Below are 26,907 nucleotides of genomic sequence, written 5' to 3'. Positions count from 1 at the left end.
TAACGTTATGTTAGCTAGTTATATAATGTTACAGCTGCTGGCTAGCTAACTAACATTAGCCAATCAAAACAAAACCACATTCAGCTCACTAATAACAACCAACCCATTTTTCATGTTGGACAATTAATTATCTGTGTGCATTTATTGATTAACCTCATCTTGAATACCAACATATAGTTTATAACATGTAGTTTAGGTTTGTCCTCAACCACTTCTTATCATGGCTGGCTGCCTGGCTGGTAGAGGCGGCGACCTGTTTGTGTTGGCAAGTTGCTGAGCACTCTGAGATTCAGCTAAAAATATTTTAGCATTGATTAGAAATGTTACAAAAATTTAGCACATCATTGTTTTCTAATTGAAATGTGCACCTACAAACTTAGCCTATCCGACATTGTTTAAATTCAATGGTCACTTTATGGACGCTATTAGTCTCGCTTTTAATCCGACTTCTAGAATTTGAGCTAGGTAGCCACAATAAATACTCAATTGCTAACGACAATGTAAAAACAAAAACTGGTCTGTGGTTCTTATAAAAGTAGCTATTGGCTGTCCTAAAAGTAACTAGAAGTCGCTAAATGACGTCATCGCCTAATTTGCATAATTGACCAAGTGCATGTCATTGTGATGGATGCTGTAGGAGAGAGGAATAACTTCGTGGTAGAGAGTAAAAAAACACCCTAAATATGTTTAGAACTACAAATGAACTTTCTTCTGTTGATTCTTGTTTTTTTTTTTATGTCACAATTCCAACCCTCCTCCTTTATCAGGGCTTGTGACTGGCAAAAGTGACCCAAAAGAGACACTGGTGGAGTTACTTAGTTTTTTATTTTATTTTTTTAGTTTAGTTTTCTTAATTTGGTTTGGTTTTTAACCTTATGGTCCACTTAGGAGCCTACAACAAGTCACAGTAAAACATGAACATTTTTAACCATAACATTTAAAAAAAAAAATTGTATACAATCTACATTAAGAATCTTCCCACTGGTCCAAAATGTGTGGAACCGCAGGTTCAATGGAGAGCCAACGTGTGGCACACACCTTGGTTATCTGTAAAGGTTTCTCTCCCCAGTTGATGGTCTCATATAAGGCCTTGTAGGCCTCCCTGCGCTTTGGAGACACATAAAACCAGTTATAAGTCTCTCGCACCAAGTACTCCACACTACGGGGGATGGTGTCATTGGAAGCATGACTTACAGCAAGCTGCAGAGAGTGGCACACACAGCGAATAAGAACCAGATATTTGAGGCCATACTCCTCCTTCAGCACTTTATGGACCCCATTGTTAATCCCCGCCATAACAGAGGCATTGTCAGTCCCTATCCCCAGGGGTTTCTCTTTTTTAAGACAACACTTCTCGAGGAAAGCCACAACAGCACGGGCTATAGATTTGTCATCTCCTCCCTCCAACTCAACAAGCCCCAGAAATGTTGATACAATTATCTGCTTGGTGTCACTAAAGTACCTTATCACAACCCCCAGGTACTTAGAAACACTTACACCCGTGGACTCATCGGGGAGGAGGCTGAAACGCTGGTCACCCACATCTGTGACCAACTTTTCAGAATGTATGGTGCTAGAACACCATTAATCATGTCTGTGCACTTTGAAGTGGGTAGCAGCAGTGGAGTCTGAGAAAGCAGATCTACATGCTTCTCCAATGTGCCAGGATGGAACAGTGTTCAGCGATAGCTAATGCCATGGTGGCCTCAACCTTTTTTGCAGAGTCAATTGTTTTGACCATAAATGGCAGCTTGTTTTGGGTGGAACTGTTATAAGGCTTTGCCTTTTGAGTATGTTTTTGAGTTGTCATGTGTTTTTTTTACATCACTAAGTTTGGCGTAGAAATCAGCCATACAATACAGGCAGTATGCCTTTGTATCATCTCCAATAAACGGCTTCAACCAACCTTCTAATTCAGGTTTTAATTCCCACTCCTTTCTGTATTTTTGAGTGTACAGTTTAGACTGAGACATGATGAGCGAGCCAGCTAGATGTTTAGCTTATGTTACAGAGAGGCACACACGGGGTGGCAGCGTAGCCTAGTGGTTAGAGCGTTGGACTAGGAACCGGAAGGTTGTGAGTTCAAACCCCCTAGCTGACAAGGTACAAATCTGTCGTTCTGCCCCTGAACAGGCAGTTAACCCACTGTTCCCAGGCAGTCATTGAAAATAAGAATGTGTTTTTAACTGACTTGCCTGGTTAAATAAAGGTAAAAAAATAAATAAAAAAACACACAATGGACGGGTGCAGTGATTTATTTTAGACAAAGAACATTTTACATCTACATCCCATTTACATCCCGCGCTGAATGCAAGCCAGGGCGGGATCAGCCAGCGGCGGCTTCTCGCATGCGCGATTCATTTGCAGTCTGGACGCGTAGGGGTGAACATCTCCTGCTCTGGCTGCAGCTGGGAGTGACTGCTTTGTGAGGACTGGGCCACCTGCTGCTCGTTGAGAAGAGTAAGAACGATACATGCTTTCACGTCAGGATCTACAAAAGTCTCCAATAACACCAGAAAAAGTCAATAGATTTGTCGCTAGTTGATTTTTTTGAAAATGTGTCGATCATGACGAGAGGAGGAGAGTGAGTTGTGTATCTCCAATCAAGTTGATTTGAAATCGGTGTCATATTGGCTTAGATATATGATGGTAGGGAGATTTGAATTTAACAGTGAGCTTCAACCAATACCTAAATAGACGAGACTATCCTCATGTTATGTCACGCCCTGGTCAAAGTATTTAGTGTTTATCTTCATGTTTGGGTCAGGCCAGGGTGTGGCATGGGGTTTTTGTATTGTGGTGTGTTTTGTCTTGGGGTTTTGGTATGTATTGGGATTGTAGCTAGTGGGGTGATCTAGCAAAGTCTATGGCTGTCTGGAGTGGTTCTCAATCAGAGGCAGGTGTTTATCGTTGTCTCTGATTGGGAACCATATTTAGGCAGCCATATTCTTTGGTTGGTTTGTGGGTGATTGTCCTTAGTGTCTGTGTCTGTTAGTATAGGCTGTTTCGGTTTTCGTTACATTCTTTGTTTTGTAGTGTTTGTATTTTAGATTCGTGTTACGTTTTTTTTCATTAAACATGGATCGCAATCTACACGCTGCGTTTTGGTCTGACTCTCCTTCACCACACCTAGAAAACCGTTACAGAATCACCCACCACAAACGGACCAAGCAGCGTGTTAACAGGCAGGAGCCACAGGAGAGGCAACAGAGGCAGCAGCAGCAGCTGGACGGTAAAGGACCCTGGGCTCAGCCTGGAGAATATCGCCACCCCAAGGAAGAACTGGAGGCGGTAAAAGCGGAGAGGCGCTGGTATGAGGAGGCAGCACGGCGACGCGGATGGAAGCCTGAGAGTCAGCCCCAAAAATGTCTTGGGGGGGGGGGCTCAGGGAGAGTGTGGCAGAGTCAGGAGTCAGACCTGAGCCAACTCTCCCTGTTTATCGTGAGGAGCCAAGGAGGAGACCAGAACCAGAGCTGGTGTTGGAGGTGAGCGAAGCAGAGACTGTGAAGGAGTTAATGGGGAAATTGGAGGAGAGAGAAATGAGGGAGTTGCTGTGTTGGTGCTTTAAGCATGGAATTCGCCCGACGGAACGTGTCAGGGATTTGATGGCACCTGAGTTAGCACTCCATAATCGTCCTGAGGTGCGTGTTAGTCGGCTGGTGAAGTTGGTGCCAGCCTCACGCACCAGGCCTCCTGTGCACATCCCTAGCCATGCACGTCCTGTGCCAGCACTGCTCTCAAGATCTCCAGTACGCCTTCACGATCTAGCCCATCCTGTGCCACCTCCACACCCCAGCCCTCCGGTAGCAGCTCCCCGCACCAGGCTTCCTGTGCGTGTCCTCGGTTCAGTTCCACCAGTGCCAGCACCACGCATCAGGCCTACAGTGCGCCTCGCCTCTCCAGCGCTGTCGGAGTCTCCCGCCTGTCTAGCGCTCAGAGCCTTCCTCCTCTCCAGCGCTGCCGTAGTCTCCTGTCTGTTCAGCACAGCCAGAGCTGTCAGCCGGCATGGAGCAGTCGGTGCTGCCAGCCTGTATGAAGCAGCCAGAGCTGCCAGCCTGCATGGAGCAGTCAGAGCTGTCAGTCTGTATGAAGCAGCCAGAGCTGTCAGTCTGCATGAAGCAGCCAGAGCTGTCAGTCTGCATGCCAAGCTGCAGTCCAGGAGCTGCCAGTCTGCAAGGAGCTGTCAGTCTGCAAGGAGCTGCCAGTCTGCAAGGAGCTGCCAGTCTGCAAGGAGCTGTCAGTCTGCAAGGAGCTGCCAGTCTGCAAGGAGCTGTCAGTCTGCAAGGAGCTGCCAGTCTGCATGGAGCAGCCAGAGCTGTCAGTCTGCATGGAGCAGCCAGAGCTGTCAGTCTGCATGGAGCAGCCGGAGATGCCAGTCTGCACGGAGCTGCCAGTCTGTAAGGAGCTGCCAGTCTGTAAGGAGCTGCCAGTCTGCAAGGAGCTGCCAGTCTGCACGAAGCCGCCAGAGCTGTCAGCCTACATGGAGCAACCAGAGCCGCAACCTAACCCTTTCAGTCTGCCAGATCTGCCAGTCAGCCAGACTCTTCCAGATCTGCCAGTCCGCCAGACTCTTCCAGATCTGCCAGTCAACCAGACTCTTCCAGATCTGCCAGTCGGCCAGGATCCGCCAGTCAGCCAGGATCTGCTGAGACCACCAGCCAGCCAGGATCTGGTAGATCTATCTACCTGCCTGAGCTTCCTCTCACTCCTGAGCTTCCTCTCACTCCTGAGCTTCCTCTCACTCCTGAGCTTCCTCTCACTCTTGAGCTTCCTCTCACTCTTGAGCTTCCTCTCACTCTGGAGCTTCCTCTCACTCCCGAGCTTTCTCTCACTCCCGAGCTTTCTCTCACTCCCGAGCTTTCTCTCACTCCCGAGCTGCCTCAGTCCCGAGCTGTCCTTCAGTCCCGATCTGCTCCTCAGTCAAGTGGGGTTCTGGGTGAGGACTACTAGGCCATGGTCGGCGGCGAGGGTGGACTATCTAGGGACGCGAGGAGAGGGGACAAAGACATTGACTGAGTGGGGTCCACGTCCCGCCACCATGGACAGATGCCCACCCGGACCCTCCCTGTTGTTTTGAGGTGCGTTCGGGAGTCCGCACCTGGGGGGGGGGTTCTGTCACGCCCTGGTCGAAGTATTTTGTATTTTGTGTTTATCTTCATGTTTGGGTCAGGCCAGGGTGTGGCATGGGGTTTTTGTATTGTGGTGTGTTTTGTCTTGGGGTGTTTGGTATGTATTGGGATTATAGCTAGTGGGGTGATCTAGCAAAGTCTATGGCTGTCTGGAGTGGTTCTCAATCAGAGGCAGGTGTTTATCGTTGTCTCTGATTGGGAACCATATTTAGGCAGCCATATTCTTTGGTTGGTTTGTTGGTGATTGTCCTTAGTGTCCTTGTTCCTGTCTGTGTTAGTGTTCACTAGTATAGGCTGTTTAGGGTTTCGTTACATTCTTTGTTTTGGAGTGTTTGTATTTTAGATTCGTGTTACGTTTTTTGTTCATTAAACATGGATCGCAATCTACACGCTGCGTTTTGGTCCGACTCTCCTTCACCACACCTAGAAAACCGTTACATGTTTATAATACATTTTGGCAGTTACCTGTATATAAATAGGAAATACAATGAATCTTCTAACATATTGTCATATTAAATATTATAATTATTAGTAGTTGGAAATTGGGAACGATAGTTCTAGCTACTATCACGAGCCTCTGTAATAATCTGTATTATATGTGAACAGAAAGATTGGTAACAGTAGTCCGTGGGGAGATGGGATAATTATTTATTATTGACTAGTTCACTGCCTCAGCTCACATACCTGAGAGTTGTATGTGTTTGAGGTCACATGAGAATCTGATAAGTTATTCCTATTGGTCTATTTCTTTGATTGGGTCAGGGCCCTATAGTTCCCCCAGTGATACATCTGAACCCTCATGCTGGGATAGCTCACACACACACACGCACACCCGAGCACACGCACACACTATCCTGGGTGTGAACATGAGCTCATGCTCATCAGATTGTGAATGTTATAAAATTCACTCATTGAATCATTCCAGTTAACTTTGACATCTGATTAGTGTTGATGACGGATTAAATGTTTTATTAAAGGGCAATTCAGCCACTTTTCAACCTTGTATTCATTATCTCCAGCGTCATACCAGTGTCTACATGATGTCTTTCTTTGATCTGTGGTTAAAAACGTAAACAATTATTCTCTGTGACATCACAGGGTAGGATTAAAAGTAAGTAAAACTGATTTTGTGAGGACAGACGCTTGGAGACAAGTAAGTACAGGAGTGAACATTTAATGAATAAACAGACATGAAACAAGACATGTCAGCGTCTGGACATGAAAAACATAACGACATCAATGCTGACACGGGGATCAAACTAAGGAACAGACAGATATAGAGGGAGCAATCAACAAAGTGAAGGAGTTCAGATGAGTCCAATGATGCGCTAATGCGCGTAATGATGATGACAGGTGTGTGTAATGATGGGCATAGAGGGGGAGTGGAAACAGGTGTTACAGTAGCTCCCCCTCTAGGGGCGCAACCCGGCATCCCACCTGGGCGAGCCTGACGGGCCGGCTGAGGCGTGGCAGCCTGACGAGCCGGCAGCCTGGCACTCGAGGGGGAGCGGGAGCTGGCGTGACAGATTTTCTAAACCGGAAACTAGTTTCTAGCCAGGGGGATCGGTATTTTCTTGCTTCCCACGTCATCCGAAACCCATAGTGTTTGAAAATCACTATCTTTAAAATGATTTAACTTTTGATGATGTCATCGGGTAGAACTTTATATATTTTTCTACAAAATGTAGAAATGCACTTTTTTCACATATGTAGACACTGGTATTGTAATGGGGATAATGAAAATGGCAATTTAAGGCCCCTACTTACACAAATAACCGATCTTTGTAAAGCTTAGGTCACTAGTCGCTGCGTGTTTTGTGTTGTTTATAGCTTTGACTTGATTAATAATTGACAACAGTCCTCTCTGAGCTCCAGTGTCAGTTACTCACACGTTCTGTTCTGCTCCCCGCCCAGTTTCCTGTGAATTAGAACATCCGCGTTGATACGGATAGGGGACTTTCGAGACTGTCACCCTTAATTTTCACAACGTAGAAATAAATAGATTGAATGTTTCATAGGCAGCCAGTGGGAACAATGTCTGGACAAAACAGTGACCAGTTGCATCGCTCTACTTTGGGCATATATGCGGTGAGTGAGATTGGTTTGAAATCTTGACAATTGTAGCGTAGCCCTAGATGTAAGCTTCAACTGTAGGCCTAATCTGCAATGCACATTTGTTGTTTGTATATTCTGTTCAATTTGGCGCACTATAGTGGTGAGCAGTACTGTATTCGATGGATAAATACAATATCACTTATGAACAGGGTATATGTATACAGCTTACTGTTCAAGATAAACACCACACTTATCAATGTCTCACCGTGTGTGTGTGTGTGTCTGTCTCTGTGTGTGTCTCTCCGTCTCTGTGTGTGTGTCTGTCAACAGAGCCTGATGGATCAGTTCAACCCAAGTCTACAGAAGTTAGTGTCTTTGGGAAACAGCTACATGCAGGCTTTCCAAGGTGAGAAAGAAAGGAAGTGAAACCGATGACCTTTGTGGCATGCATTTGAATACGATGAAGCATTCAAATAAAATAGAGTACATTGTGACAAAAGAGTCATTCTCATTACAGTTAGTATATGACTGATTTACACTAGAGATCCTTCTCAGAACTATATCATCTCATCAATGAGAGATCATTTGTCGTGCCCTTCCTTGTCGCCTCTCCTCCCTTCTACAAAACAAACCTGGAAATAAATGCAAATGACTTTTCATTTTTTCAACAGAGTTCATAAGGTTTCCCGTACTGCCATATCACTTGTGAATGTTTATTACAATGAACCTATAGCACATAATATGACCTACACGTTTCTGTGGGTTGAACTGCCTAATGTAAATGTGTCTGTCCAGGTTATGTTCTGTCTGCAGCAGTCCTTTTCCACACCAAAGCAATGAGATATGGAACACATATATGCGATGGGCCCAGCTATTTGAATCAATTATAGATTAATCTGTCGATGCATATTAAACAACCTTTCTGCAATTTGCTGCTTTTAGATTCATGTGTTTGTTGTGCATGAGTCTAATTCTGGCATGTCAGCAAAATGAATCATATCAACTGGATATGCAATTCAATTGCTTGTTTGTTTCTGTGTGTGTGTGTTTAGCTCTTGCTGTGACCAGTGAGGCTTACTTCAGCACCCTTGCTAAGATAGGGGAGCAGGCCTTCCACACCATGTCATCTCGCTCTATTGGTAAGAACCTCTTCATTCACTGTGTGTGTGCACACGGGTGTGTGTGTGTGTGTGTGTGTGTGTGTGTGTGTGTGTGTGTGTGTGTGTGTGTGTGTGTGTGTGTGTGTGTGTGTGTGTGTGTGTGTGTGTGTGTGTGTGTGTGTGTGTGTGTGTGTGTGTGTGTGTGTGTGTGTGTGTGTGTGTGTGTGTGTGTGTGTGTGTGTGTGTGTGTGTGTGTACATTACATATGTGCATGTGTCTGCCGTATGGTGTGTGTGTCAGGTCAGTTAAAGAGTATGAGTAAGGTTAGAGATGCAGGAACAAAGCTAGAGAAACACGAAGGACTGATGTACTGTATGGGTCCTTTGTGCTGTTTATGATTGTGGTTATTACCCCAATCAATGCAGTGTCCTTCATCGAACCACACAGAGCAAAGTTTACCTGACAGGCAGCACATTGGTACACTTCCTTTTAACGTCACAATACCTCTGGAGCTTTCTTAGACCAGGGCGTTTGTGTGTGTATGTGTGTGTGTGTGTATGTGTGTGTCTGTGACAGAGGGTGGACACTGGGTTGGATTGAATAGCAGTTGTGCTGTATGCGTGTATATTTTTTTGTGCCATACATAGTATGTCTGTTCCTGTTTGTATAGAGCAGAGTTATAGAGCGCATAGGTGTGTATTTCTATGTTGTTTTTTTTTACCCCATAGTGGAATATGTATTAAAATGAACTTTGTAATGTTGATGCATTTTGAGGTAACAAGACAACATGTACGTGAGTCTAACCATAACAACTGGTCCAGAGTCAGTCTTCCCATTTCCCTAATAAGAGGTATAATGTAACCGGAGCCCTTGTTAGGGGGTGTTATCTGTACTATAGCAGTGGAATCAGGTGACAGACTAGTCTTCAGAGCCGTATGCATAATAGAGTGTAACAGGCTGTGGGTCCTGTTTAGTTCATTTAACCCATCCTGAACCTAACCACTTAGACACTCAGAGGCTAAAAGGAGTTACAGATGTAGGATCTTAATTTGATCACCCTGTTGAAGGAGAACTTTCCTGCAATGTAGGAAATGTAAAACATGTACTGTATTTGAGGTTTAAAAAGGCATGGGACAGGTAGCACGTCCGGTGAACAGGTCAGGGTTCCATAGCCGCAGGCATAACAGTCGAAACTGGAGCAGCAGCATGGCCAGGTGGACTGGGGACAGCAAGGAGTCCTCATGCCAGGTAGTCCTGAGGCATGGTCCTAGGGCTCGAGAGAAAGAAAGAGAGAATTAGAGAGAGCATACTTAAATTCACACAGGACACCAGATAAGACAGGAGAAGTACTCCAGATGTAACAAACTGACCCTAGCCCCCCGACACATAAACTACTGCAACATAAGTACATGAATGTTATACAATTGTATAATCTATGTAATTGTACTTAATAGGGCCTAAAATAGAACCCCCATCCATGCAAAAAGTGTCAAATAAAAATTATACTGTTACCACTTTAACAATGTATTTTTTAGGCCTTGATATTCACATTATTATTACATTCTAAAATATGTGAGAATAACGTGGACATTGCCTGACTAAAATATTATCTGTCTTCCCAGTCATGTGAAATCAATGGATTAAGTCCTAATTCATTCATTTCATTTCATTGATTTCCTTATATGAACTGTAACTCAGTAAAATCTTTGAAATTATTGCATGTTGCGTTTGCATTTTTGTACAGTTTGGATTTATACATGGCGATTTTTCTGTAGCCATGTTGCCGACGTCGGCACACATAATAAAGCCATGAATAGGGACAACATCCCTAGCCATGTCCTCAAAGCATACGCAGACCAGCTGGCTGGTGTGTTTACGGACATATTCAATCGCTCCCTATCCCAGTATGTTATCCACATATGCTTCAAGATGGCTACCGTTGTTCCTGTACCCAATAAGGCAAAAATAACTGAACTAAATGACTACCGCCCCGTAGCACTCACTTCTGTCATCATGAAGTGCTTTGAGAGACTCGTCAAGGATCATATCACCTCCACCTTACCGGCCACCCTAGACCCACTTCAGTTTGGGTACCGCCCCAACAGGTCCACAAACGACGCAATCGCCATCACACTGCACACCGCCCTATCCTATCTGGACAAAAGGAATACCTATGTAAGAATGATATTCATTGACTACAGCTCAGCATTCAACACCATAGTACTCAAGCTCATCAAGCTGGAGGCCCTGGGTCTCAAACCCACCCTGTGCAATTGGGTCCTGGACTTTCTGAGGGGCCACTTCGGCCCCACAAGGGTACGTGCTCAGCCCCCTCCTGTTGTCCCTGTTCACGCACGACTGCGTGGCCATGCACACCTCCAACTCAATCATCAAGTTTGAAGACGACACAACAGCAGTGGGCTTGATTACCAACAACGTTGAGACAGCCTATAGGGAGGAGGTGAGGGCACTCGGAGTGTGGTGTCAGGAAAACAACCTCTCACTCAACGTCAACAAAACAAAGGAGATGATTGTGGACTTTAGGAAACAGCAGAGGCAGCACCCCCCTATCCACATTGAAGGGATAGCAGTGGAGAAGTTGGAAAGTTTTAAGTTCCTCTGCGTACACATCACAGACAAACTGAAATTATTCACTCACAGACAGTGTGGTGAAGAAGGCGCAACAGCGGCTTGTCACCCAAAACCTTGACAAACCTTTACAAATGCACAATCGAGAGCATCCTGTTGGGCTGTATCACAGCCTGGTACGGCAACTGCACTGCCCTCAACTTCAAGGCTCTCCAGAGGGTGGTGCAGTCTGCACAACGCATCAGGGGGCAAACTACCTGTTCACACCCTACTGTCCAGAAGGCGAGGTCAGTACAGGTGCATCAAAGCTGGGACTGAGAGACAAAAGCAGCTTCTATCTCAAGGCCATCAGACTGCTAAACAGCAATCACTAACTTGGAAAGACCCAATCACTGGCCACTTTAATAAATGGATGACTCGTCACTTTATACAATGCACTCTAAATAATGCCACTTTAATTATGTTTACCTATCTTACATTACTCATATCACATGTATACTTCAACTGTATGTAGATGTCTTAATACACTGAAATATCTCACAGCTGCTAACTGGGACAGTCAGCGCGGCCTGTATGATTGCTTTCAGCGATGGAAATATATCACAGGGTCTAACAGTTTATACACACAGGACATGTCAGAAGCGGCAGCTTTCTCTTTACGAGAGGTCATGTTTAGCAAGAACTACTTCCTCTGGCTGGAGAGCAATATGGCATGTTTGTCTTGTGTTGGTCTCCCCTCTCTCTCTATGTTTTCCTGTGTTCTCTCTGTCCTGTGTTCTCTTCTCTCTCACTCCCCTCTCTTCCTTGCTGTCCGAATATCCTCTATTATTATTACCGATATTATGCCGTGACAATATGGTGCATTCTGAACCAACGAACACACACAGGAGCAATATGCGTGTACACACACACACGCAATATGAAAAACACTCTTTTTACGCTGCTGCTACTCTCTGTTTATCATTTATGCATAGCCACTTTAACTATATCTACATGTACGTACTACCTCAATCAGCCTGACTAACCGGTGTCTGTATGTAGCCTCGCTACTTTTATAGCCTGTCTTTTTACTGTTGTTTTATTTCTTTACTTACCTACTGTTCACCTAACACATTTTTTGCACTATTTGTTAGAGCCTGTAAGTAAGCATTTCACTGTAAGGTCTACTACACCTGTTGTATTCGGCGCACGTGTCAAATAAACTTTGATTTGAAATAATGTTTACCTGAATTGAGCTAAAGGTAAAATCTGGGAAATTTCTGTTCCGTATTGATATTAGCAGTTCACTCAACCGTAAACCTGATTAACATTCAACTATCTTACCCTTCACTAACAATACCTGTGTTCATTCTCTCTGTCGCTTTAGCAACAAAATCGACATGTATTCAACCATGGGGCAAAACAGATAAGGTTGGCTTATATAGTTGACATGTAAGTTATATTTTGTCTCCAATGTTTATAGCAAACGAATACATTTGCACAATGACCACGTTTTGTCTCAAATACATTGTTACAGTTGTTGGTTAGCTAGCTAGCAAATATTTGCATTGACATGAAATCAGTCAAAACACTTCAAAACAAGACATGGTATCAATAACATGATATGATCCACTTACGATTCCTCACATGGCAGTTTGTCATTCTTGCCAGCAATCTGGCAATCCAGAATCACAACAGGCTGACTTCTGCCCCATGGATGCACACACATCGTTTTCGTGACATTATCAGCCAACCCATCTAGGTAGCTAGATGCTAAATAATTGTATTGTGTACACACACACACAAAATATAGTCACTTACTCCTGCAAATACAGCAACCGTCTCACTCTGTGTTTGGTGAGCTCAGCTAGCTATGTTAATTCAGCTATTGAGCTTTGTTTTTCAACGGATACGGTAGCTAACTAATTGAGCTGACGCTACTGAAAGTAGCTAACGTTAGCCTTAAGTTAGCTAGCTAGCTGAGCAATATTTTGCATATTTGAACAATAGCGTTACTTGATTAGACAGTAATTGGTTAGTTAGTGATACTTGTGGGGTGTTGAACAGCATTTTCAGTGTCTAAATAGCTACTCAATTACTGTCAAAACCAGTGGTGTAAAGTACTTAAGTAAAAATACTTGATAGTACTACTTAAGTAGTTTTTTGGGGATCTGTACTCTACTTTACTATTTATATTCTTGGTCACCTCCCTGACCAAGGCCCTTCTCCCCCGATTGCTCAGTTTGACCGGGCGGCCAGCTCTAGGAAGAGTCTTGGTGGTTCCAAACGTCTTCATTTAAGAACGATGGAGGCCAATGTGTTCTTGGGAACCTTCAATCCATTTTAGAATAAGGCTGTAACATAACAAAATGTGAAAAAAGTCAAGGGTTCACGCCTTGTATGATAATGGGCCAGCGATTCTTGTCCCTCCCACAATATTTTACCACAGCAATATTTATTTACAGCAAAATATCAATACAGTACTTTATTGTTGAATTGTACTGAAAAGCTATTCAGCAATTGCTAATAGTGAAAATGTAATTCTATATTACAGCATACCAACTGATATTTGGTGTTTTATATCACTTGTACTTTGGGCCTTAACAAAGGCTTCCGAAACTGACAGTGACTACAGGGCAAAAGAGACACGGTTGTGTAATTTGGTCATTTTCAGTCATTTGGTCTTCACCAAGTGAGTTAATAGGTTAATGTTATCCAGGAATCTTCCAATTGGGATTTCTGGGAAACCTGGAAATCTGTATTGCATGATGTTTGGGGTTTAAGGCTGGGTTTCTGTATAGCACTTTGTGACATCTGCTGATTTCAAAAGGGCTTTATAAATACAGTTGATTGATTGATTACAATATGTCAGTTAAATCCATACAGCATTCTCACTAATGGGTGCAACAAATAGAGCCTCTTACAAGTCACACCTAAAAATATGTTAATGAAACAACAACACCATGCACTCACTGGTGTTAAAAAAGTTTTTGCGCTCCAGAAATGCAGTATGATACAGTATTTTGCATAACAGTGAATTACTGGCAGAAATTGACCAGTAAGTTACTGTACATTTTTGGGACAAGGTTTGTATATTACTGTATTCTCTGGGGGCATAACATTCTCACTCAACTAGAGCTTCTTACAAGGCATGCCTTAAAATATGTTGATGAGATTCTTTCCCCGCCCACAGCATTTTCCCACAATGCACCATCATGTATTCTGTAAAACATATTTAAGGTATGTTTCTGTGCCTTCTACAGTGTTTTATTGGCTTGTGCCATCAAACCCCTGCAACTTTTACAGAATGCTGAAATCCGCCTGGTATTTAACCTTCCCAAGTTCTCCCATGTCATCACGCTCCTCCGCACTCCACTGGCTTACAGTCGAAGCTCGCATCCACTACAACACCATGGTACTTGCCTATGGAGCAGGAAGAGGAACTGCCCCTTCCTATCTTCAGGCTACACTCAAACCCTACACCCCAACCTGAGCAATCCCTTCTGCCACCTCTGGTCCTTTGTCCTTCCCAACCCTACGGGTGGGCAGCTCCCACTCAGCCCAGTTCAAGCTCTTCTCTGTTCTGGCACCCCAATGGTGGAACCAGCGTCCCCCTGAATCTAGCACAGCAGAGTCTTTGGCCATCTTTCTACCTCTGACTTTTCTGATATCTATTTTATTGAGGAAAAATGTATTTGCTATGCCTGTGATATGTGGTTGACCCACCTAGCTGTTGTAGGATGAATGCACTAACTGCAAGTCGCTCTGGATAAGAGCATCTGCTTAAATGACAAAAATGTCAAATGTGAATGTAAAATGACAGAAAACTCTTACAATGTGCTTTAAAACTCGTTTACGATATTTTACTGTGAATTCTACCGTGTTTTTACTGTTGAAATTACAGAAGTGTCTTACAGTGTAGTCAGAGAGATGCGCCTTGGGATGTTGTTAAAGATGATACAAGCAGCCTCTCATTCCGTGTGCGTGTATGGGGGGTGGCCGGGTAGGACTGTATGTGTGCTTTGACAATGTCTCTTTTTCTGTGTGTGTGTGTGTGTGTGTGTGTGTGTGTGTGTGTGTGTGTGTGTGTGTGTGTGTGTGTGTGTGTGTGTGTGTGTGTGTGTGTGTGTGTGTGTGTGTGTGTGTGTGTGTGTGTGTGTGTGTGTGTGTGTGTGTGTGTGTGTGTGTGTGTCAATGTCTGCCTATGATAATAATTTCTCATTGTGTCCCACAGGAGATGTTCTGATTCAGATTTCAGAGAACCAGAAGAGTCTCACCACTGAACTGGAAGGAATAGTAGGTTACTTTACACTCCTCGGCAAACAGTAGAACAGTGGCACTGCACTAGTTCTTTTACTGTATTAGAATTCAAAAGGACGAATTACGAGTGTATTGCAATTGTACCTGGGGTTGTAGTTATACACCTGTCAAAACTCACAACTAAGCAAGCCACTTATTCATATATTGTACTGTATATTTTACCAGATGGTGTAGCATCACAGTTGACTCTATAATCGGACAATTTGAGATGTGATTGTTTGGCTTACCAGTGGTGTTTCAACTACTGCGATCATAATAACCATTCTCTGTGTTGCTCTAGTTCCGCTGGTTCCACACTGAGGTGCTACAGGAGATGAACAACAATGTCAGACTGGATAAGGACTACATAGCAGTGAGTAGCCACTCTCCTTCACATACCCCTTTCACATACTGTACCCCCTTGTGTTGACAGTACAGAAGTAGTGTAGTAAAGATCATGGACTGGCACACAGACAGAATCCGAATGTACAAAAGTAGTACAGAAGTAGTGGGCAGTGCCCGGACCATTCCTGTTTGATCCTAACTGATACTTTTACATAAAGACTATGGTGGTGTTATTATGTATACACTGAGTGTACACAACATTAAGAACACCTTCCTAATATTGAATTGTACCCCCTTTAGCCCTCAGAACAGACTCAATTTGTTGGGGGCATGGAAAGCATTCCACAGGGATGCTGGCCCATGTTGACTCCAATGCTTCCCACAGATGTCCTTTGGGTGGTGGACCATTGATGCGGGAAACTGTTGAGCGTGAAAAACCCAGCAGCGTTCCAGTTATTGACACACTCAAACTGGTGCGTCTGGCAAGGGCACTTAAATGGCACAGATACATAATCCAGCTGTCAACTGATTTAAGGCTTAAAAATCCTTCTTTAACCTGTCTGATTGAAGTGTATTTATCAGGTGAGATCAATAAGGGATCATAGCTTTCACCTGAATTCACCTGATCAGTCTATGTAATGTAAAGAGCTGGTGTTCCTAATGTTTTGTACACTCAGTGTAAAATGTATCTGGCATTGATGTAATGTGTCCTCCAGGGCAGCAGGAGGCGATATGAGATGGAGGTACAGAGCCAGGCCATATCTTTGGAGAGGCAGCTGAGGAGAGGAGCTCACCAGGTCAATCCTGTGTGTGTGTGTGTGTGTGTGTGTGTGTGTGTGTGTGTGTGTGTGTGTGTGTGTGTGTGTGTGTGTGTGTGTGTGTGTGTGTGTGTGTGTGTGTGTGTGTGTGTGTGTGTGTGTGTGTGTGTGTGTGTGTGTGTGTGTGTGTGTGAGAGAGAGAGAGGAGGTTGGTGGCATCTTAATTGGGGAGGACGGGCTCATGGTAATGGCTTGAGCGTAACAGGTGGAATGGTATCAAACACATGGTTTCCATGTGTTTGATGCCATTCCATTTGCTCAGTTCCACCCATTATTATGAGCTGTCCTCCCCTCAACAGCCTCCACTGGTGTGTGTGTGTCAGATAAAGAGTATGAGTAAAATCTAATAAAAAGTATTTACACAGTGCGTGTCAGAGGAAGTTCTATATTTACACATAGCATGTGTGCTCACAGGATGAGTACATTCACTTCCTGAGGGAGAGTCAGCGCGAGGCTCTGATGGAGGAAGAAAGGCGATACCGTTTCCTGGCTGAGAAACACTGTGGTCTCACTCAGTCCATCATCTACCTCATGAACAAGGTAGTGTAGCTTCGTTCATTGTACTACAGTCTAATTTAATCATACACACTCAATAATATACACCATTAGGCAGACACTTTTATCCAAACCGACTTACAGTCAGGGATGCATACGTTTTACATATGGATGGTCCTGGGAAGCAAACCCACTATCCTGGCATTGCAAGTGCCATGCTCTACCAACTGAGCTACAGAGGACGACCCATAAACCACATTCATCATAGAAAGAACCGTGGCTGGTTTGTAATATGACCACATGCTCCTGGCCTTTTCCTTTTCCAAATCTACAATTTGTGGATTTGAAGGGAATGAATAAGTAGAGGCTCCACCTAGTGTGTTGCTTTCTGTTTGTTTTTTTTTTGAGAGAGAGAGTGGTGAGTAAAGAGAGAAGAGAGTGAGTTTCCTGACCTAGATGAAAGCCAATGAATAAACAAGGTGAATGAAAGTAATGCAATGTGTGTGTTTTCGATGAGCCAGACAGGGGCAGGGGGAAGCCTACAGCAGATAGCTGATGGATGGAGAGACCAGGTCAACGCCACCAGACGACCTGGATCCCGGAACCCCTCTCACCTGGACCAGGACAACACATCCAGAACGAGGGAGGAGGACAGGGGGAGCCAATGGTCAGGCAAAGAGGAGCAGCTTCTAGGAAGAGTGCCCTCCAGAGGTGGGGGCATGATATACTGTATATCTACACTACAGTATACCAAACCTATAGTGTTAGATAGAGTACTCATCTTTTTGCCCAGTTGACTACTTTGGTGGAAGCCTTTAATGGCAATGTTCATGCTAAAACAGGTTAAGTCTTTCTGGATAACTATTATGTACATGACATACCCATGGTGTTCAGGTGTTTTTCCTCTCCTATGACTTGCCTTCCTGGCCCTCTGATGTTCACATATCCATGTGTGAACAGGCCCGTCACCCCAGAACATCCGTTCCCGCTCCAGCTCATTTGGCGAGTCCCTAGGTCTGGGTGGAGGTGGAGGAGGGAGACCTATGAGAGCTCTGGTATCCCACCCTGCTAACTCCAGCAACCCCACCCTGCTGCCCTTCTCCCGGGGGGAGGTGGTGAGCGTGCTGGTGCAGGAGCCCCGTAATGGCTGGCTCTACGGCCGGGCAGAGAGCAGCTCACGGTGAGGGAGAGGGAGGTAGAGAGAGATGCTCCTGCCTTTGAGGCAGAGCTGCCCTCACAGAACAACATTGTATAAGGAAAACTTAAATCTGTTCAAGAGATACTCCACTTGATACTGTAGTCTTTGGGTTATGAACCAGAAAATGTAAAATATAATTTTAATATATATATTTTTTAGCCTACTTGCTTATGACATGTGCTGAATGCTAGCATGCCATAGCTCTCTGTCCTTCATAGAAACTCATAGAAATGTATGTCTTCTCTGCTTCCCCCCACAGCCAGGGCTGGTTCCCAGCGGCCTATGTGGGGACACTGGAGGAGGCCCCTAGATCAACTGGCTCCAGGTGATCCACTAGCTCTTAAAGGGACAGTTCAAGCAAATAAGCAAATAATAATTTCTCTTGAGGGTACATTTGGGTAAATTATCCCTTTAAGAGATAGTTGCTAATGCTGTTTTGACTTTTGGTGACCTTTGACCCTTCAGTAGCTCCACCCTTAGGTGCGCCCACAGTATGGACAACCTGCTGGACCAATCAGCAGGCAGCAGCCACGGTAGACCCCCGCCCCCGCCGCCTCCACCCAATAGACAGACAGAGATGCGTCCAATCACACCCAGCATGGATAGAAGGGCGGAGTCTCACTCTGACAATAAGGTAATGCTGCCTGGGTGAATGATCACTGAGGATCAATTATGGCCATGAAGTTCTTAAAATCTAGTCTTTACACTGTTCACGCTATGGTGAGCCTGCTGTACAAACACTAACGTGGTGTTTCTAACAAATCAATGTTGGTTTGTTATTGTTAACATTATAGTCTGAGGAAAGTCTCTGAGTGAAAGTCATTCAAAGCTAGTTAGAATGGAGTTAAAGCGGAAAAGGTTTAATGAAAATGAGTATTTTAAATCGGCGGCATGTTTGTCCTCCGGCCAGCAGGGGCACTGTGGCAATGTGCTGTTCTCTATGACGCCACAGCCCTCCTTCTGGTGGATGCAGGGGGGAAGCTCCAGCTGCTGACAGTGTAGGGGGGTGAGGAGTGTGTGTGTCTGTTTGTGTGTGTGTTTGCATGGTGTTGGATCTTTGCATGGTGTGGACTGCACACCCGTAGATGCTCTGCCCCCCTCGCTGGGTTACAGCTCTATATGTAAACATGTTTGCATGGGTTGGAAAAGAAACCTTTTTAAAGTTGTTCTTTCCTCCCCCTGCAGAGAGAAGAGCGTCATGGTGGACCTGGGCCAAACCTCTTTCCAAAGTAAGGAACAGCCATTGCAGTTCTCATCAGTCCTATTTGTGTTTATTCATTACTAAGAAGTGATATTTAGAGAGATCGTTCAAGATTGACGTCGAAATTGGTTGTTTATCCATGTCCCGAGGGAAATGCCATCAAAACCGTCAAGCTATTACCATCAAGTAGTGTTGGGTTTTGCTAGGGCGTGGTGCCTGGATGTCATCCCATGATTCTGGGTCAGAAGGTTGTGTGTTCGATCCCAGTTGTGGACACTGTCTTTTAATACAGAGTACCTTCGGAAAGTATTCAGACCCCTTAACTTTTTACACATTTTGTTAGGTTATAGCCTTATTCTAAAATTGATAAAATTGTTTTTTTCCCTCATCAATCTACACACAATACCCCATAATGAAAAAGCAAAAACATTTTTTTTTAACATTTTTGCTAATTAAAAAAAAAGAAACTGAAAAATTAAACTTACATAAGTATTCAGACCCTTTACTCAGTACTTTGTTGATGCACCTTTGGCAGCAATTACAGCCTTGAGTCTTCTTGGGTATGATGCTACAAGCTTGGCACATCTGTATTTGGGGAGCTTCTCCCATTCTTCTCTGCAGATCCTCTTAAGCTCTGTCAGGTTGAATGGGGATTGTTGCTGCACAGCTATTTTCAGGTCTCTCCAGAGATGTTCGATCTGGGTTAAGTCCGGGCTCTGGCTGGGCCACTCAAGGACATTTAGAGACTTGTCCCAAAACCACTCCTGCGTTGACTTGGCTGTCTGATCTCCGGAGCGGGTTTTCATCAAGGATCTCTCTGTACTTTGCTCCATTCATCTTTGCCTCGACCCTGACTACTCTCCCACTCCCTGCTGCTGAAAAACACCCCCACAGCATGATTCTGCCACCACCATGCTTCACCGTAGGGATGATGCCAGGATTCCTCCAGACGTAACAAAGTTCAATCTTGGTTTCATCAGACCAGAAAATCTTGTTTCTCATGGTCTGAGAGTCATTAGGTGCCGTTTGGCAAATTGCAAGCGGGCTGTCATGTGCCTTTTACATTTACATTTACATTTAAGTCATTTAGCAGACGCTCTTATCCAGAGCGACTTACAAATTGGTGCATTCACCTTATGACATCGAGTGGAACAGTCACTTTACAATAGTGCATCTAAATCTTAAGGGGGGGGGGGGTTTACTGAGGAGTGGCTTCCGTCTGGCCACTCTACCATAAATGCCCGATTGATTTAATGCTGCAGAGATGGTTGTCCTTCTGTAAGGTTCTCCCATCTCCACAGAAGAACTCTAGAGCTCTGTCAGAGTGACCATCGGTTCACCTCCCTGACCAAGGCCCTTCTTACGCGATTGCTCAGTTTGGCCGGGCGGCCAGCTCTAGGAAGAGTCTTGGTGGTTCCAAACTTCTTCGACTTAAGAATGATGGAGGCCACTGTGTTCTTGGGGACCTTCAATGCTGCAGTAATGTTTTGGTTCCCTTCCCCAGATCTGTGCCTCGACACAATCCTGCCTCGGCTCTCTAAGGACAATTATTTTGACCTCATCGCTTGTTTTTTTCTCTGACATGCACTGTCAACTGTGGGACGTTATTTAAACAGGTGTGTGCCTTTCCAAGTCATGTCCAATCAATTGAATTTCTTAAAACCAGTTTTTGCTTTGTCATTATGGGGTATTATGTGTAGATTGCTGAGTATGTTTTTATTTATTTAATCCATTCTAGAGTATGGATTAACGTAATGTAACAATTTGTGGAAATGTCAAAGGGTCGGTATACTTTCCGAAGGCACTGTACATAACCTATTGGGGTACGACAGTGGAACTAAGCTTCTGAGGCATTTCTAAGTTCTATTCTTCAAGAATCAATGGGTACATGTCATAAATGTATAAGTCCTAAAATGGATGTAGCAATTGCATTTTTTTTTCTCTCTCCCCGCTTTAACCATTCAGAATGAGTGCCTAAACGTAATGTTTTAACCCTATCCCAAACCCTAACCCTTACCTTAACCATTCAGAATGAGTGCCTAAACGTAATGTTTTAACCCTATCCCAAACCCTAACCCTTACCTTAACCATTCAGAATGAGTGCCTAAACGTAATGTTTTAACCCTATCCCAAACCCTAATCCTTAAATTCCCGTAATGTTTTAACCCTATCCCAAACCCTAACCCTTACCTTAACCATTCAGAATGAGTGCCTAAACGTAATGTTTTAACCCTATCCCAAACCCTAACCCTTACCTTAACCTTTGGAACGAGTGGCTAAACGTAATGTTTTAACCCTATCCCAAACCCTAACCCTTACCTTAACCATTCAGAATGAGTGCCTAAACGTAATGTTTTAACCCTATCCCAAACCCTAACCCTTACCTTAACCATTCAGAATGAGTGCCTAAACGTAATGTTTTAACCCTATCCCAAACCCTAACCCTTACCTTAACCATTCAGAATGAGTGCCTAAACGTAATGTTTTAACCCTATCCCAAACCCTAACCCTTACCTTAACCATTCAGAATGAGTGCCTAAACGTAATGTTTTTTAACCCTATCCCAAACCCTAACCCTTACCTTAACCATTCAGAATGAGTGCCTAAACGTAATGTTTTAACCCTATCCCAAACCCTAACCCTTACCTTAACCATTCAGAATGAGTGCCTAAACGTAATGTTTTAACCCTATCCCAAACCCTAACCCTTACCTTAACCATTCAGAATGAGTGCCTAAACGTAATGTTTTAACCCTATCCCAAACCCTAACCCTTACCTTAACCATTCAGAATGAGTGCCTAAACGTAATGTTTTAACCCTATCCCAAACCCTAACCCTTACCTTAACCATTCAGAATGAGTGCCTAAACGTAATGTTTTAACCCTATCCCAAACCCTAACCCTTACCTTAACCATTCAGAATGAGTAAACGTAATGTTTTAACCCTATCCCAAACCCTAACCCTAAACGTAATGTTTTAACCCTATCCCAAACCCTAACCCTTACCTTAACCATTCAGAATGAGTGCCTAAACGTAATGTTTTAACCCTATCCCAAACCCTAACCCTTACCTTAACCATTCAGAATGAGTGCCTAAACGTAATGTTTTAACCCTATCCCAAACCCTAACCCTTACCTTAACCTTTGGAACGAGTGGCTAAACGTAATGTTTTAACCCTATCCCAAACCCTAACCCTTACCTTAACCTTTGGAACGAGTGGCTAAACGCATCCCTGTGACGTTTTGAGAAATGGAACGATACAGAGCAGCAAAGGTCAACCCGGGGTGTCAAAAACATTTGGAGCAACTTCAAAATTGGACATTTGGAGAACGTGGAAAAATGTCTAGTTCTGCATGTGAGACTGTGGGAGCTTGTTGGGGATATTGTCATCTGCGCGCACGTTCAAATGGCTCTCAGCATATCACACACTGTTATGCAAATGAGTTACTGTATGTGATGAGGCTGGGCCATGCTTGGTCAGTTAGTTTTGGAGAGGCGCCGTGTGCGTTGGGTTAGTGCTGCTGTACACTGTTCATCCAAATAAATTACAACTTGATTATTTCATGGGAAATCATCATTCTGGACTGTTTATGCTGGTTGACAAACTATGTGTGAGTTTCGGTTTTCTTTCAGGCTCGTTAAAACATAATGCGTGAGCTACCATATCTCTGTTCTCTCACTGTCTTTGATGTATAGGGGCACCAACCCTTTCGCCACTGTCAAGCTGAAGCCCACGTCCACCGATGACAGATCTGCTCCACGGCTCCGTCGGTGAAGAGGTCACGCCCTTGGGAAGGTATTGGGCGTGTTCCAGTTCGACTACATTTCAGTCATTGCATTGCATCAACAAATGGTTTCATTCCGCATTATCAACTGTGCAGTCGACTGCTATATCATATGATTCACTGATATGTTAAATTCATACCTATCCAGGCGTTGTGAGATCTGGCAGGTGTCTGAAATGTAGTCATGCAAATGCAGCAGGGGTTTTAGGGTTGATGCCCTAAAACAGCCCCAAAACCTCCCAAACTGTTGAAAACTGTCTTAAAACTGCCCCACACTTTCCCAAAGCAGCCCCTAATACCAACCTTGTACAGTTGGTTATTTAAAAATATGATGGAGTTTATGAGATGACTACAGTGATAAAGGAAGTTCGGCGGGCAATCTAAGATGCCAGAAACCCTAACAGATGCTTGGTGCACTGATTGACCTCTCAAGTGCATTCATACTTTTTATTTAATTAGTGAGACAAATCTTTGAGGGCGCTCCTTTATGCACTTTCCTTCAGAATCAGGAATATTTTCTGACTTCATATACAGTTGAAGTCGGAAGTTTACATACACTTATGCTGGAGTCATTAAAACTTGTTTTTCAACCACTCCACAGATTTCTTGTTAACAAACTATAGTTTTGGCAAGTTGGTTAGGACATCTACTTTGTGCATGACACAAGTACTTATTCCAACAATTGTTTACAGACAGATTATTTCACTTATAATTCATTTTCACAATTCCAGTGGGTCAGAAGTTTACATACACTAAGTTGACTGTGCCTTTAAACAGCTTGGAACATTACAGAAAGTAATGTCATGGCTTTAGAAGCTTCTGATAGACTAATTGACATAATTTGAGTCAATTGGAGGTGTGGATGTATTTCAAGGCCTACCTTCAAACTCAGTGCCTCTTTGCTTGACATCATGGGAAAATCAAAATAAATCAGCCAAGACCTCATAAAAAAATGATAGACCTCCACATGTCTGGTTCATCGTTGGGAGCAATTTTCAAATGCCTGAAGGTACCACGTTCATCTGTACAAATAATAGTAAGCAAGTATAAACACCATGCGACCACGCAGCCGTCATAGCGCTCAGGAAGAAGACACATTATGTCCCCTAGAGATGGACGTCATTTGGTGGGAAAAGTGTAAATCAATCCCAGAACACCAGCAAAGGATCTTGTGAAGATGCTGGTGGAAACAGGTACAAAAGTATCTATATACACAGTAAAACGAGTCCTATATAACCTGAAAGGCCGCTCGGCAAGGAAGAAGCCACTGCTCCAAAACTGCCATAAAAAAGCCAGACTACGGTTTGCATCTGCACATGGGGACAAAGATCGTACTTTTTGGAGAAATGTCCGCTGGTCCGATGAAAGAAAAATAGAGCTGTTTGGCCACAATGACCATTGTTATGTTTGGAGGAAATAGGGGGAGGCTTACAAGACGAAAAACACCTTCCCAACCGTGAAGCACGGGGGTAGCAGCATTATGTTGTGGGGGTGCTTTACTGCAGGAGGGACTGGTGCACTTCACAAAATAGATGGCATCATGAGGTAGGAAAATTACGTGGATATATTGAAGCAACATCTCAAGACATCAGTCAGGAAGTTAAAGCTTGGTCGCAAATGGGTCTTCCAAATGGGCAATGACCTCAAGCATACTTCCAAATTTGTGGAAGAATGGCTTAAAGCTCATCTATAAGCTAAGGACCCTGGGACTGAACACCTCCCTCTGCAACTGGGTCCTGGTCTTCCTGATGCGCCGCCTCCCAAGTGGTAAGAGTAGTTATGGGCAAAAAGTCAAGGTATTGGATTGGCCATCACAAAGGCCTGACCTCAATCCTATAGAACATTTGTGGGCAGAACTGAAAAAGCATGTGTGAGCAAGGAGGCCTATAAACCTGATTCCGTTACACCAGCTCTGTCAGGAGGAATGGACCAAAATTCACCCAAGCTTGTGGAAGGCTGCCCGAAACGTTTTACCCAAGTTAACAATTTAAAGGCAATGCTACCAAGTACTAATTGAGTGTATGTAAACTTCTGACCGACTGGGAATGTGATGAAAGAGATGAAAGCTGAAATCCTTCTCTCTACTATTATTTTGACATTTCACATTCTCGTAATAAAGTGGTGATCCTAACTGACAGGGAATTTTTACTAGATTCAATAGTGAAAAACTGAGTTTAAGTGTATTTGGCTAAGGTGTATGTAAACTTCCGACTTCAACTGTACATGTCAGGTACAGGAAATATCGTGGTAGAAGTAGTTGTTTTTATCAAAGCCTTTTGCATTGTTTTCTTCAAGTAGCACTTTTTTGTTTAGTTTTGCTTGTACAGTAACAATATGCCAATTTAAACCAATACTTCACTTTGATGCTAAACTACAGTGAACCACAGTGAGCTAATCTTTCTCTTAGGAATGCCATGCAGGTAGATTGTTATGACAAGTGAGTTTTAGTGCTTAACTTAACAGTGCTGTTTGGTCCAGTGCCTTTAGTAAATGTACAATGAGATTTGTGTGTTTCTTTGCTCATGCAGGCAGTAGGGTGGCCTACTACTCTAGTGAAGGACCTGGGTTTGTCAATTCTAATCTACCAATGGGGATACTTAACCTAAATGACCCTTAGTGTGTACTCGGCTATGTGAATGGCTGACATGTGAGAGTGTTGAGCTAATGTAATAGTCCCAACAAAACAATGACTTTTAACTTTACTGTTAAAATAAAAATGGTAGCTGCTTTTCACATTGTTTCCAGACAGAAATTCCTTTAATCAGACAGAAATTTTCTAGTTATTGAGGGCCAATCGGTAGTGCTGAGCGATTAACTGAAATGTATTGAACAACCAATTAACCAACGTCGGTTTTTGTGAGTTTCTGTAGAGAGAAATCCAATAATTCACGAGCAAAATCAAGTCAAGAACTCCTTGGGGATGCTTGGCTGTAGTATTAAGCCAATAATTAAACTTAATTCAGCACAGAAATTTGGTGATGAACTACAATGACCATAATCCATTGCGCCTGTACTTCCCGGCTTGGATGTTAGATAAGACACACACACAGACCAAATAGACCGCATGATAGGAATGTACAGAACACAACGATGAGAGGGAAGGAGACAATTTGTGAAAGTATGCCTTACCTTGTTTGAAGAGCTAGTAAAAATGTTTTTTTTAACAGACTGCTCTGCAACATTATTAGACAGGCTGGCCTAGCTAAATAGGATGACTAAAGACAGTACGGTATATGAAACACAGAAATACTGTAACGTTAGATGCTACTACTTGAGCAGAGATGAGATGATGACTTTAAGGAATGAAACATGATAAAGACATCCGATAAAAATGAAGTAATGTACACAACTGAAATATGTTATCATTATGATAGTAATTTTCTATTTTTCAATGGATGTCTACCCAATGTGAACCTTGACAGAGACAATGGAATATTTGAAATGTTTTAACAGTATAATGTTCACTATTTTTGGTTTTTAATTTCCATTAAAAAGCTTTAAAATCACTTAAATTGTTTTATTTCGTAATGCATTTAATGTGTACCCCATCCCTGCAGTCAAAGGACAACATTTCCCGTCTAGTGGCCTCGTTGATGGAATTTTATTAATAGTTTTTATAATTTCACAATTAATTAACATCCTTTTTAAGAAGCTGCCGAAAATCTATGTCAATCTATGTTTTGCTATATTTCTATCGTCTGTGATGTAATATTGGGAAGCAAACTCAAAATTGAACACATTTCAACTCTATATCTGACATGGTACAGGTGTCTTAGTTTTTGAAGCTCATAAACATGTGAATGAGGGGTATACTTTTGTTTCAAAGTAGATTTGTTTAACCAACACTCTGTGTGACCCACTGCAGTAAAAGGCTAAATATATTATTGAAACCGAAATCGAAAACCTTGATTACT

At 43.4% G+C, this 26,907-nt stretch overlaps 1 protein-coding gene across 3 annotated transcripts; it reads left to right on the top strand.

Moving 5' to 3' along the window:
* The first annotated feature begins 7,033 nt into the window (after positions 1 to 7,033).
* On the top strand, positions 7,034 to 26,499 carry baiap2l2a (BAR/IMD domain containing adaptor protein 2 like 2a). 3 transcript variants are annotated; one of them, XM_046304751.1, is made up of 14 exons: positions 7,034 to 7,217; positions 7,515 to 7,590; positions 8,237 to 8,323; positions 15,087 to 15,148; positions 15,453 to 15,524; positions 16,213 to 16,293; positions 16,729 to 16,854; positions 17,331 to 17,520; positions 17,770 to 17,989; positions 18,267 to 18,332; positions 18,488 to 18,641; positions 19,193 to 19,236; positions 22,905 to 23,004; positions 25,522 to 26,499. In XM_046304751.1, the coding sequence occupies exons 1-13, from the start codon at positions 7,137 to 7,139 to the stop codon at positions 22,981 to 22,983; spliced, it is 1,338 nt and encodes a 445-aa protein (XP_046160707.1). In that variant the 5' UTR covers positions 7,034 to 7,136; the 3' UTR covers positions 22,984 to 23,004; positions 25,522 to 26,499. The 3 variants fall into 3 exon arrangements, with proteins under 3 accessions (XP_046160707.1, XP_046160705.1, XP_046160706.1); XM_046304749.1 differs by having other exon boundaries at positions 18,473 to 18,641; XM_046304750.1 differs by having other exon boundaries at positions 7,035 to 7,217; positions 18,476 to 18,641.
* Positions 26,500 to 26,907: the final 408 nt, after the last annotated feature.

The sequence above is a fragment of the Oncorhynchus gorbuscha genome, linkage group LG16 (genome assembly GCF_021184085.1).
Source record: "Oncorhynchus gorbuscha isolate QuinsamMale2020 ecotype Even-year linkage group LG16, OgorEven_v1.0, whole genome shotgun sequence".
In the NCBI taxonomy this organism is placed as follows: Eukaryota; Metazoa; Chordata; class Actinopteri; order Salmoniformes; family Salmonidae; genus Oncorhynchus; species Oncorhynchus gorbuscha.
This window is presented reverse-complemented; position numbering and strand designations above follow the sequence as displayed.

Excerpts from the sequence above, each read along its gene's own strand:
- baiap2l2a (XM_046304749.1), top strand. The coding sequence starts at position 7,137 with ATGTTTCATAGGCAGCCAGTGGGAACAATGTCTGGACAAAACAGTGAC. Across the intron at positions 8,324-15,086 it reads CATGTCATCTCGCTCTATTG|GAGATGTTCTGATTCAGATT; the intron begins GTAAGAACCTCT and ends TGTGTCCCACAG. Across the intron at positions 17,990-18,266 it reads CGGGCAGAGAGCAGCTCACG|CCAGGGCTGGTTCCCAGCGG; the intron begins GTGAGGGAGAGG and ends TTCCCCCCACAG.